Here is a 13,173-nt window from a genome sequence, read left to right as displayed (position 1 = left end):
GTAGTGGGAGGCGAAGGTGTGGACAGAAGACCAGGTGGCCGCTCTACAGATGTCCTGGATGGGAACATGGGCCAGGAAGGCAGCAGACGAGGCATGTGCTCTCGTTGAGTGTGCAATGAGGCGGCATGGTGGCACGCGAGCAAGCTCGTAGCATGTCCGAATACATGCCGTTACCCAGGAGGAAATCCGCTGCGAGGAGACCGGCTCACGCTTCATGCGGTCGGCGACTGCCACAAACAGCTGGGTCGAACGCCGGAAGGGCTTCGTCCGCTCAATGTAGAAAGCGAGCGCCCTGCGGACATCGAGGGTATGTAGCTGTTGTTCCCGAGGCGAGGCATGCAGCTTCGGGAAGAATACCAGGAGGAAGATCTCCTGGTTGAGGTGGAAGGCCGACACCACCTTCGGGAGGAAGGCCGGATGTGGTCGAAGCTGCACCTTGTCCCCGTGGAAGACGGTGTATGGCGGACTCACTGTTAGAGCGCGGAGCTCAGAGACTCGCCTCGCTGATGTAATGGCGACGAGGAAGGCCGTCTTCCAGGAGAGGTAGAGCAGGGAGCACGTGGCCAAGGGCTCGAAGGGGGGACCCATCAGCTTGGCCAGCACGAGGTTCAAATCCCAGGTTGGGGCAGGACGCCGCACCGGCGGGTACAAGCGGTCCAGGCCTTTAAGGAAGCGGGAAACCATCTGGTTGGAGAAGATGGACCGACCTTCCACGGATGGACGAAAGGTGGACACTGCTGCCAGGTGAACTCTTAAGGAGGAGACCGCAAGACCTTGCTCCTTAAGGTACCAGAGGTAGTCCAGGATGGTAGGGACAAGGACTACGAAGGGATTAAGGCCTCGATGGTCACACCAGAGTGCGAACCGCTTCCATTTCGCCAGATAGGTGGAGCGAGTGGAAGGCTTTCTGCTCTCTAGCAGGACTTGCTGTACTGCTGCCGAACAGTCCCTCTCTGCGTGGGTCAACCACTCAGGTACCAAGCTGTAAGATGGAGGGACTGCAGGCTCGGATGGCGGAGTCTGCCGAAGTCCTGAGTGATGAGGTCCGGCCACAACGGAAGGGGGATGGGATCCCGAACGGAGAGCTCAAGCAGCCGGGAGTACCAATGTTGCCTCGGCCAGGCCGGAGCTACGAGAATGATGGTGGCTCTGTCCCTCCGAAGCTTCTGCAACACTCGGTGGACGAGCGGGAACGGAGGGAAGGCATAGAGAAGGTGATCCCTCCAGGAATACAGGAAGGCGTCTGACAGGGAGCCCGGCGCGTGACCCCGGAACAAGCAGAACAGGTGGCACTTCTATTCACCTCCAAGGAGAACAGGTCTATCCGGGGAAACCCCCACCTGCGGAAGATTGTGTGCACGACGTCGGGACGGAGAGACCACTCGTGGGAGAAGAACGACCTGCTGAGATGGTCGGCCAGCGTGTTCTGTACTCCCGGAAGAAAGGACGCTTCTAGGTGAATCGAGTGGGTCACGCAGAAGTCCCACAGGAGCATCGCCTCCTTGCAGAGGAGGGAGGAGCGGGCTCCGCCCTGTTTGTTCACGTAGAACATTGCTGATGTATTGTCCGTAAACACTGTCACACAGCGGCCTTGCAGGTGGGTGCGGAAGGTGTGACAGGCCAAACGGATCGCTCGCAGCTCGCGGACGTTGATGTGCAGAGCGAGCTCCTGGGGCGACCACCGGCCCTGGGTGTGAAGGTCGCCGAGGTGAGCTCCCCAACCGAGCGCTGAGGCATCCGTGGTCAGAGTGGCGGACGGGCGAGGCGGATGGAACGGGACTCCCGCACAGACAACCTCCGGGTCCAGCCACCAGTTCAGGGACTCGAGGGTCGGCCTGGAGACTGTGACCACCATATCGATGGGATCTCGATGCGGCCGGCAGGCCCGGGCCAACGAGGAGTCGAGGACCGCTCCAATGAACTCCACCCGCTGCGACGGGATCAAGGTGGACTTCTCGGTGTTGATGAGAAGACCGAGTCACCGGAAGAGGGACAGTATGTCTGTCAACTGGCCCATTACCAGCTGTCGAGACTGTCCGCGAACCAGCCAGTCGTCGAGATACAGGTAGACATGTATCTGACGACGGCGGAGGGCTGCGGCAACCACTGCCATGCATTTGGTAAACATCCTCGGTGCGGTGGAGAGCCCGAACGGTAACACGGCGAACTGGTAGTGGGCGTCGTTGACCACAAACCGGAGGTAACGTCGATGAGGAGGATAGATCGCGACATGGAAGTAGGCGTCCTTCATGTCGAGGGCGGCAAACCAGTCTCCCGGATCCAGAGAGGGAATGATGGTCCCCCAGGGTGACCATGCGAAACTTGGGCTTGAGCAGGTATTTGTTCAGCTCGCGAAGGTCCAAGATAGGACGTAGCCCTCCTTTCGCTTTGGGGATGAGAAAATAACGGGAATAGAATCCCCTGCCCCGCCTGTCTTGAGGCACTGCCTCTATGGCACCCACGCTCAACTGAATCTGGACCTCTTGTAAGAGGACTTGCTCGTGAGAGGGGTCCCTGAAGAGGGACAGGGAGGGTGGGTGGGAAGGTGGGGGCGAAACAAATTGAAGGCGGTATCCCGACTGGACTGTTTGAAGCACCCAGTTGTCCGTTGTTAATTGGGACCACGCCGAAAAGAAATGGGAAAGGCGGTTGTAAAATAAAGGGGCAAGATCCGGTAGGGAGAGTGATGGGCCGTCCTCGGGCGTCCCATCAAAAGGCCTGCTTGGAGCCTTGCGGGGCCTTGGAAGGGGCCTGGCCCTGGTTACGCCTGTTGCCGGATGGACGACGGCGATTTTGCCCCGGCCGCCTGCTGTTGTACGGGCGGTACCGCTGTTGAGGGAAAGACCGGGAGGGTTGTTGCCGGAAGGACCTGCGCTGTGGAGCCGGCGTGTGCATCCCTAGGGTGCAGATGGCAACGCGACCGTCCTTCAGGGTCTGGATCCGGGAATCAGTCTTTTTGGAAAAGAGACCCTGAGTGTCAAAAGGCAGGTCCTGTAACGTATATTGCACCTCTGGCGGCAGGGTGGAGGACTGCAGCCAGAAGATGCGCCGCATCGTCACGCCGGAGGCCAGGGTCCGAGCTCCCGAGTCCACGGCGTCGAGGGCGGCTGTGATGGAGGACCTGGACGATTTCTTGCCCTCGTCCAGCATCGCCGAGAACTCCTGGCGGGAGGCCGTCGGCAGGAGCTCCGTAAACTTTGCCAGGGACGTCATGATGTCAAAGACGTACCTGGCGAGGAGGACCATCTGGTTGGCGATGCGCATCTGTAGGCCGCCCGCCGAGTAGACCTTGCGGCCTAACAGGTCCATTCGCCGCGCGTCTTTCGACTTCGGCGCAAGGGCAGGTTGACCATGCCTCTCCCGGTCGTTGACCGACTGGACAACTAACTAGTCCGGGGTTGGGTGAGTATATAGATACTCATAGCCCATGGGGGGGACCGAATACTTGCGCTCGACCCCACGAGCCGTAGGAGGGATGGACGCAGGCGTCTGCCAAAGTGTGGTGGCGTTTTTCTGAATTGTTCGCACAAACGGCAACGCCACTCGCACAGGAGCCTCGGACCCGACGACGTTAGTTATAGGGTCCTCGTCCTCCTGGACCTCCGCCACCGGAAGAGCCATAGCCGTCGCCACGCGGCGAAGAAGGTCTTGGTGGGCCTTCAGATCTATAGGCGGAGGCTCCTTGGCAGAAGCTCCGGCCACCGCCTCGTCTGGTGAGGATGACGAAGACAAGCCCTGGACAGCGACCTCTGTCGAAGGACCTGCAGACTGCTCGCCGGCTGGGTCGGGCTGCATGGTCTCCTCGTGGTCAGGCTCACGTGTAGGAGAAGGGGGCGGTCGGCTAACCGTCGCCTCTGGTACCCTGCGCTCGGAAGCAGGGGCTCTTGGGGGCAATGGCACCCCCTGAGTCTCATACTGGGCCCACGGCACCCAGAAGCCCCACTGCTGTGCCCCCTGAGGGTGACCTTGTGGGGTAGGCGGAAGGTGGGCAGTGCCGTCCACTGCGGAGGTGACCGATGCAGAGCGGGATGGCCATGGCGGTGCCGAGGCGCTGATGGAGTGCGCCGCCGACCGAGGCAGACCGGCTCCGGACGGTGCCGAGGATCGGTGCCGGGTTTCACGGTACCGGGACGGTGACCGAGACCAACGGGAGCTGCGGTGCCGGGAGCTCGACCGGTGCCGGGAGCTCGACCGGGAGCCGGACCTGCGGTGCCGGGAGTGGCTGCGCGGGGAACGGTGCTGGGAACGGTGCCGGGACGGAGACCCTTGTCGGTGCCGACGCGACGGCGATCGGGACCTGGTGCGACGCCGGGAGTGCGACCGGTACCGCGATGACTAACGGTACCGGGACTTCGACCGACGTCGAGACGGCGACCGGTACCGCGATGGCGAGCGGTGCCGAGATCGCGATCGACGGGATGGTGATCTGCGGCGGGACCGGGAACGCGACCGGGAGCGTCGGTCGTGCCGTCTTTCCGGAGAGGGCGGCCGGAGCATCATGGCCGGCTTTCCTGCGGACACGACAGCCCGCACCGGCGGTGCCGGGGGCCAGAGGCTCGGTGCCTCTATGAGCTGTATTAGCTCGCGTGCTGAGGAGAAAATCTCCGGCGTTGATGGCAGCCGGGGCTCAACCACGGTCGGTGCCGGGGAGCGTGGCAATGCCGGACTCGACGGGCCTTGCGGCGCCGGAGTCAATGTCCCGGTGCACGTCTTGTGCACGGCCACCGCAGGGGCCACAGGTGGCGCAATTGCCTTCGCTGAGTCCTCAGCGCAGGCTTTAGCAAGTGCCTTCGCCAGCTTGTGTTTCCTTGAAGGCGAGAGCGAGCGGTGCCGGGTCTTCGAGGCCCCTGGCTTAGGCTGTGGTGCCGCGGTGCCTGAGCGGCTAGGTGCCGCCGGTGCGCTCTGCACCGATGAAGTTCGCGGTGCCGGCGGCTGGAGCAACGCCTCCATTAGGAGTTGTTTTAAGCGGATATCCCGCTCCTTGCGAATTCGCGGCTTGAAGGCGGAACAGAAAGAACACTTATCTGTTCAATGTCCTTCGCCCAGGCAACGGAGGAAGGCGTCGTGCGGATCCCCTACTGGCATAGGCCGCTGGCACGATGCGCAGGGCTTAAAGCCCGGTGCCTTGGGCATGAGCCCGCACCGGGGGAGGAAAGGGAGGGGATACCCCCCTTAACCTTATCCTAAACCTAACTAATTAACTATGAAAAACTATCTACACTAATCAGTAAACGAACTATATACACGAGAAAGTAGCGAGAGCTAGGGTTGTGGAGGACAGAGAGCACTCCACAGTTCCAACTGGCCGTCACGGGCGGTAAGAAGGAACTGAGGAGCGGACGGGCCGGCTGGGGTATATAACAGGCGCCATAGCGGCGCCACTCCAGGGGGCGCCAGCCGGCCCGCCGGAGTTGCTACGGTAAAAAAGTTCCGAGATGCCGTGCACGCACGGCGCGCACACCTAACTGGAATGCATAGGAGCAATCACTCGAAGAAGAACCATTATTCTCATTTATGTAGTACCGTAAGTCTGCATGATCTTTGTTGACACAAAATCTGACAAGTTCCTGTCCCCAAAAGCTTATAATCTAAATTAGGTGGAAAAACACCACATTGTTTTCAAGGAGGAACAGGAGGGGGAAAGAAACCATGACAAAGAAGGTATACAGCAGCAAGTTATGTTATGTTATTTCTGAGCCCATTACCAATGATGTTCCCCACACACATTTTTTCCCTAAAGCAGAAACTTTACTTATGATGCTGGTACCACGAGACCCCATCGCAAGAGTTCCTACTTACTCATATAGTGGTCTAACAATCTGCAATTATTTAGTTTATACATTTTTAAAGAACTTTCAAGATAGAACATGTCAAGTATAATTAAAATCACGTATTGACAGTGTAAGAAAGAAGAAAAAGAAGATTGAATATGCTCCTGTAACCAAATCCAAAAATAAAAGAAGGTACTGGAATCAAAGCATGGTCTCTGGCAACTGCTAGGCCACCAAACTGCAAGACAGTAGAGACAAATTTTCACACAGCATAAAAACAGGCATGGGAGCTACAGAACAACAAAATAATTCAAGTTACCATTGCCCACATTCTAGATTAAAATTTCAGAGATGAATCTTTCTTTGGACGTTCTTCTGAAAATTTTTAAAATAAATTAGCACATACAAACAGCAACACCTCATTAATATTAATAAAACCAAAACAAACCCAGTAAATGTGAAGGGTAAAAAGGAAGAGGAGATAAAAATGTATATAGGTGATCATATAGAAAACAAAGTTATGATAAACAGGATTCTTTTCTAAGGTCCTGCTGGCATATAAAGACAGCGGGTAACATTTTCAAAAGAGACTTAGGAGCTTAAGTCCCATTAATATTCAGTGAAGTGACTCAAGTCCCTTTTGTAAATGGGACTTGGGAAGGTTTGAAAATGTGACCCAATATGTCTCTACTCCTGTATTTACATTTAGAGAAGCCACCAGGCTGTGCACCTAACAAAATTATAGATGTACTTGTGGCACCTTAGAGACTAACAAATTTATTTGAGCATAAGCTTTCGTGGGCTACAGCCCACTTCATCAGATGCATAGACTGGAACATACAGCAAGAAGATATTTATACATACAGAGAATATGAAAAGGTGGAAGTAGCCACCTCTCTTTGGAGTCTGTTTTTGAAATTTTTTTGTTGTAAAATTGCCACCTTCAAGTCTGTCACTGAGTGGTTAGAGAGGCTGAAGAACTTTAAAAACAGACTCCAAAGAGAGACTGCTGATCTTGAATGAATATGCAAATTAGATACAATTAACTTAGGTTTGAACAGAAACTGGGAATGGTTGGGCCATTACACTAACTGAATCTATTTCCCCATATTATGTATCCTGACACCTTCTATGGGTCATCTCGATTATCACTTCAAACGTTTTTTTCTCTCTCCTGCTGATAGCAGCTCATCTCAATTGATTAGCCTCTTACAGTTGGTATGGCTACTTCCACCTTTTCATGTTCTCTGTATGTATAAATATCTTCCTGCTGTATGTTCCAGTCTATGCATCCAATGAAGTGGGCTGTAGCCCACGAAAGCTTATGCTCAAATAAATGTGTTAGTCTCTAAGGTGCCACAAGTACTCCTGTTCTTTTTGCAGATACAGACTAACACGGCTGCTACTTTGAAACCTAACAAAATTATGCATCCCAAGATGCACCCTTCTTCCCTCTCTTCCTTCTCCATTGTTTATTCCTATCACTCAGAATGTCTCTCTATTTAGGATGGAAGCAAGCATATCTTTTTAATCTTTGTCCATATGGTGCCTAGCACATTTTTTGAGCATGCAAGAAATAAATTATACTTACCACATTGCCAGTGCAGGGAAGAAAGTATATGTGCTAGTAAATAAGGAGCATATTGAAACTGATGATGATTCATTAATAGCTGAGGGAATGAAATGCTTTTTGTAAATGTGTCTTTGATCAAAACAAAAAAGGGGAAGAATTTTAAACAACTGATAAAGCAGCAAGGTCTTGTCAAAATATCTACTGATCAGGGCTATCAATTAATCGCAGTTAACTCACACGATTGACTCAAAAAAATTAACTGAGATTTTAAAAATGAATCGCAATTAATCCCACTGTTAAACAATGGGATACCAATTGAAATGTATTAAATATTTTTGGATTTTTTTCTACATTTTCAAATATATTGATTTCTACTATAACACAGAATACAAAGTGTATAGTGCTCACTTTATATTATTTCTATTACAAATATTTGCACTGTAAAAATGATAAACAAAAGAAATAGTATTTTTCAATTCACCTCATACAAGTATTGTAGGGCAATCTCTATTGTGAAAATATAATTTAGAAATGTAGATTTTTTTGTTACGTAACTGCACTCAAAAACAAAACATAAAACTTTGGAGCCTACAAGTCCACTGAGTCCTACTTCTTGTTCAGCCAATCGCTAAGACAAATAAGTTTGTTTACATTTACGGGAGATACTGCCGCCTGCTTCTGATTTACAATGTCACCTGAAAGTGAGAACAGGCATTCGCATGGCACTTTTGTAGCCAGCGTTGCAAGGTATTTATGTGCCAGATATGCTAAACATTCATATGCCCTTTCATACTTCTGCCACCATTCCGGAGAACACGCTTCCATGCCAATGATGTTTGTTAAAAAAAAATAGTATGTTAATTAAATTTGTGTCTGAACTCTCTGAAGGAGAATTGTATGTCCCCTGCTCTGTTTTACCCACATTCTGCCAGATATTTCATGTTACAGCAGTCTCTGATGATGACCCAGCACATTGTTTGACTTATGAATACTGTCACTGCAGATTTGACAAAATGCAACGAAGGTACCAATGTGAGATTTCTAAAAATAGCTACAGCACTCGACCCAAGGTTTAAGACTCTGAAGTGCCATCCAAAATCTGAGAGGGACGAGCTATGGAGCATACTTTCAGAAGTCTTAAAAGAGCAACACTCAGAGGCAGAAACTACAGAACCCAAACCACCAAAAAAGAAAATCAACCTTCTGCTGGTGGCATCTGACTCAGACGATGAAAATGAGCATGCATCGGTCTGCTCTGCTTTGGATCATTATCGAGCAGAACCCGTCATCAGCATGGACGCATATCCTCTGGAACGATGGTTGAAGCATAAAGGGACATATGAATCTTTAGCGCATCTGGCACGTAAATATCTTGTGATGCCAGTTACAACAGTGCCATGCGAATGCCTGTTCTCACTTTCAGGTGACATTGTAAACAAGAAGCAGGCAGTATTATCACCTGCAACGTAACCAAACTTCTTGTCTGAGTGACTGGCTAAAGTAGGACTGAGTGGACTTGTAGGCTCTAAAGTTTCACATTGTTTTATTTTTGTACATAATTCAACATTTGTAAGTTCAACTTTCATGATAAAAAGATTGCACAGCAGTATTTATATTAAGTGAATTGAAAATACTATTTCTTTTGTTTTTTACAGTGCAAATACACCGCTACCTCGATATAACGCCACCCGATATAACACGAATTTGGATATAATGCGGTAAAGCAGTGTTCTGGGGGGGCGGGTCTACGCACTCTGATGGATCAAATTAAGTTCAATATAACACGGTTTCACCTATAAAGCGGTAAGATTTTTTGGCTCCCAAGGGCAGCGTTATATCGAGGTAGAGGTGTATTTGTAATAAAGACTAAATATAAAAAGTGAGCCCTATATTTATTATTTAATAGTGCGATTAATCGCGATGAATTTTTTTAATTGCTTGACAGCCCTACTATTGATAAAGAGTGGCTATATCAATCCTTGGAAACTCTGACCATGTGCAAATCAACTTGATCAGATTATATAATTCCAAGTGTATTTGGGTTAGCTAATGAATGTATTATTATATCCAAAAAAAACTACATTCAAAGAATGTTAAAGTTAAAAAGTCAAGCACTCAAATGTTAGGAAATGCCAGAATTAAGGTTGCCTGTTCAGCTGGCCAGCCCCACCCCAAAAGTGGGCAGTTCTAATAGGGTAAAAAGTGTGACAAAGCAGCCTTGGAGAGATGCTAATTCAACCTCTGCAGGTGGCCACAAATTAAAGCTGCCATCCCTAGTAAAACCCCCAGAAAGGATGTTCATGAAAGCCATTATCAGAACAAGACTAAGTAAGGAAGGAAGGAGAAGAGTTACTAAACTCAGTTTGAGCAGTTGAGTATTACTGAATTTGGAAAAACAATGTCAACATTTGTCTGTACAACACAAGGCACAGTCAGAATATTAACAACAACAACAACAACAGTAATAATAAGCACTATTGCAAATCCAAAACATTTTGTACCAATAAATGTGAAACTGAACCAGGTATAAAAAAAAAGTGTTTTTTGTCCCAGCTGAGCAAAATGCAAAGAATAGACAATTTGTAACAGTAAGAAGCCAATAAGTTTATTCAGTCTGAAAGAAGTATAAAAATAATCTGTGTTATTAAAAACAGTGCTTTAAAAAAAAAAAGACATGCAATTTTTTTCCTGACACTGTCCCTTTAAAGTTTATATTGCAAGCACAAGGCTTCTTTTTTTTAATCTACATATTTTTGATTATCTGGCTTATTTTTTATATACATTCCTCTGCGTCAGGTAACCTTTGAGCAGCATGAGGGAAAACAAATGGAAGCTGATGCAATGGTTCAGTGGTACAGCTACAACACGTCATTGAAAATATAATGGAAAATAATTAAAATGCATAAATACCTCTTGATGGTCTCAGGGAGATCCAAATTAAATGGAATTTGATATGACGATGCTAAAGTGTCCTCTAAGGCCTTGCTTATTTCCTGTAGCTCTCTCAAAGATACACAGCTAAGCAAGGCAGTCAACTCGCAGTCCTGCAACTGAATAAGTCTATCTTGCTCTTCAATATCTCCTCTTAATTGTTGATCTTTTGCTTCTAGCACAGCCAGCCTTGCTCTGAGGTCTTCAATTTCTTTCTGTATGGAGTAGAGACCAAAGTTTATCCATTAACCTTGTTAAGGAAAACAAATCTGCTGCTAATAAAATACAGTATATTATAGGCAGTACAGATGGCAGTCTATAGTTAAAGGTGCCAAGCACTTTCCCTTATAAGACTTTTATAAGGAACTGAAAATACTTTGCCAAACTTTGACTGTTTTGGCTGAAATTTTCCATAACGGGTGTCTGCTTCAAGCTGAATTTTTTGGAAATTTTCAGCAAAAAAGAGTTTCACTGTTTCTCAGCACAAAGTTGGGGGAAAATACATTGTTTTACCTGTGTTGTTAATTTCTTATAGACATTTTATTGAGATGCTCTAACACTCCATGCTCTGGAGCAGGCACTTGAAACTTGGCTGGAGGTCAATCCCTGTGAAAATCTGCTGAAATCTGGCCAAGTTATGGACCTATGAAAAATCTCAGTTTGCACATGCTCAGAAGAGACTTGTTAGAGTTTGGCAGCTAAATTCTCTGAAGATTCCATCTAGACTAAGCATTCCATCTACATCAGTGCTGGGCTGCAGGAGCTGAGATAAGACTTTCCCTGCAATTGCTCCTCCCGTCTGCCAATGTGATGTCAGGAACAGGAAGAGAAAGAAGGGACACTCTGTCTCCTGTGCATCAATACTCCACAATTTTTAAGTTTTTTAAAAACATAAGAAACAACATTAAAAACCCTACATTAATAAAACATTACAAGGTTGCAAAGTCAAGCACTCTTGTCCAAACTTAATTCAGCCCTTCGTGCATTATCATAGTCTTTAATGACATATTACACACTAATTCTCAATAGGACTCCTGTGTCATTTTGTGCACAGGATGGATGGTGCTCTGGGAAGGAATCAGGGCTGTACAGTTAATGAGGCTGTTGACTTAGCACCACTGCCTCATTTGTCGCAGAAGGTGGGTAGCGAGCAAGGCAGAGGATTGCATGGAAGAGAAAGAATCATCTCATTGTCTAGACAGCTGAATGCTAGTCTAGAAAACTGAATTCTATCCTTGCCTGTGACACACAGTTTCTCATTTTCTGGGTGTCTAACACCTGGGGGCTCTAATTTACAGAAATGGTGAGTGCTCATAACTGCAAACAAAGTCAATGTATTCAAAGCACAGCTATCATTAAGTGTTATAAAATGATACATTCTCTGTAAAATCAGGCCCTAAGCATCTCAAAATGGGCACAGAAAATTAATGTGTATTTTGACATTAATGTTTATGTGTCTTAATTCTCCATCTGTAAAATGGGAATAATACTGCCTTTCCTCCTAGGGGTGCTACGAAGATAAATTCTTTAATGTTTGTGGAGCACTCAGATATTCTAATGATGAACACCATAGAAAACCCCCTGAGGAAATTAATAATTCTGTATTCAGAGCAGGGTTTGAATAGCGTGTTGGGGCTACACATTGAAGAATAATGAGGATAAAATGGAATATTTAATAGCTGCTCATTCAGTAAGCACTGTTGAGCCTGTGCACTGAATGAGGCCAGGGTCCTGTCAAAAACACAGTATGTGATCACATAATTAAAGACTGTCATAATGCATATACACAAGAGGGCTGAATTAAGGCTGCAGAGGTAACCTTGTATTCAGCATTTCCTAGTTTCTGACAGCTTGACTTTGCAACCTTAACATTCTTTTAATATAGTTTTGTGTATATAATTTAAATGTTAACAATATCCAGTAAGGCAGTAATGCGCCCTTTATAAAAGGTATATTTTAAAGTTTGCCAGATAGTAAAAATTATTCCAACTTTTTAATTGTATTACTTAGCATAAGAAGAAACAGTTCTTGCACATTAAAAGGACCAAATTAGCTCAAAGAATTCAACTTACTGCAATGTTGCACAGTAGATGCATCAATTATTTTCTTTTTTCTTAGAAGTAGCAACAAGAGAACAGAGCAGCTGATGTTTCATCCCACAGGCAATTGTCAAGGAGATAACAAAGGTCAGCAGGCCAAAAACATCAGTTTTGTTTCTGTGAGTCTCAAATCAGGTTTTTAGTGGGCACAAAGAACATTTCCTTCTCTGTACTATTGGTTTGGGAATACTGCCAGAATTTTAGTTAGCCTCACTTAATACAAAGCCCTCCACATTCTTTGAAAATGTACTAATTGTAATGAGTGCAGTCAGAGACTTATAAGGGAATGTACACGAAGATGAACAGAACTGGTTTTATAATACAGTTTTCATTTTCAAGGTATCATAAAATATTTACATTACAATTAATTAGATACTGGTATTGCAGAGCCTGCATAAGCAAAAGAGAAAGCTACTATACACTTAAAAATGGTTCACATGCATTCCTGGGGAACTGAAACCTATTTTTTTCCGAATGGATATTTTGGCTAGTAAACTGCAGTTATCTCCTGCTCTTTTCCAGAAGTGTCATAGGATCTTTAATGTCCTCTTGGGCAGCCACACGAGATGACAGAAAGGACCTTAATTTAGCACTGTTATCTAAGAAATTCTGTTTCTTTAATTTATATGCTTCTCACCTCACCTCTTCCTACCGCAGGACGCACTGAAAAAAAAATTATAAACAAGGAGCCCTGAAGTAAAGATCAGAAGAGTATGGCTGCAAGCCTCTAGTTAGCCCTCCAGGATAATTCATTCTTCAGTGTAATCACTAAAGTTGATCAGGAATATTAGAGAAAAGA

At 47.2% G+C, this 13,173-nt stretch overlaps 1 protein-coding gene across 1 annotated transcript in view; it reads right to left on the bottom strand.

Annotated features, from left to right (window-relative positions):
* DISC1 (DISC1 scaffold protein) overlaps positions 1 to 13,173 on the bottom strand; it is a 356,636-nt gene that overhangs the window by 237,080 nt on the left and 106,383 nt on the right. Inside the window, 1 exon segment of the mRNA XM_045011010.1 lies at positions 10,255 to 10,490. Within this exon segment, the coding sequence (XP_044866945.1) occupies positions 10,255 to 10,490 (236 nt within the window).

This window comes from Mauremys mutica, chromosome 3, assembly GCF_020497125.1.
Source record: "Mauremys mutica isolate MM-2020 ecotype Southern chromosome 3, ASM2049712v1, whole genome shotgun sequence".
In the NCBI taxonomy this organism is placed as follows: domain Eukaryota; kingdom Metazoa; phylum Chordata; order Testudines; family Geoemydidae; genus Mauremys; species Mauremys mutica.
The sequence above is the reverse complement of the archived record's forward strand: the minus strand, read 5'-3'. Positions and strand labels throughout refer to the sequence as shown.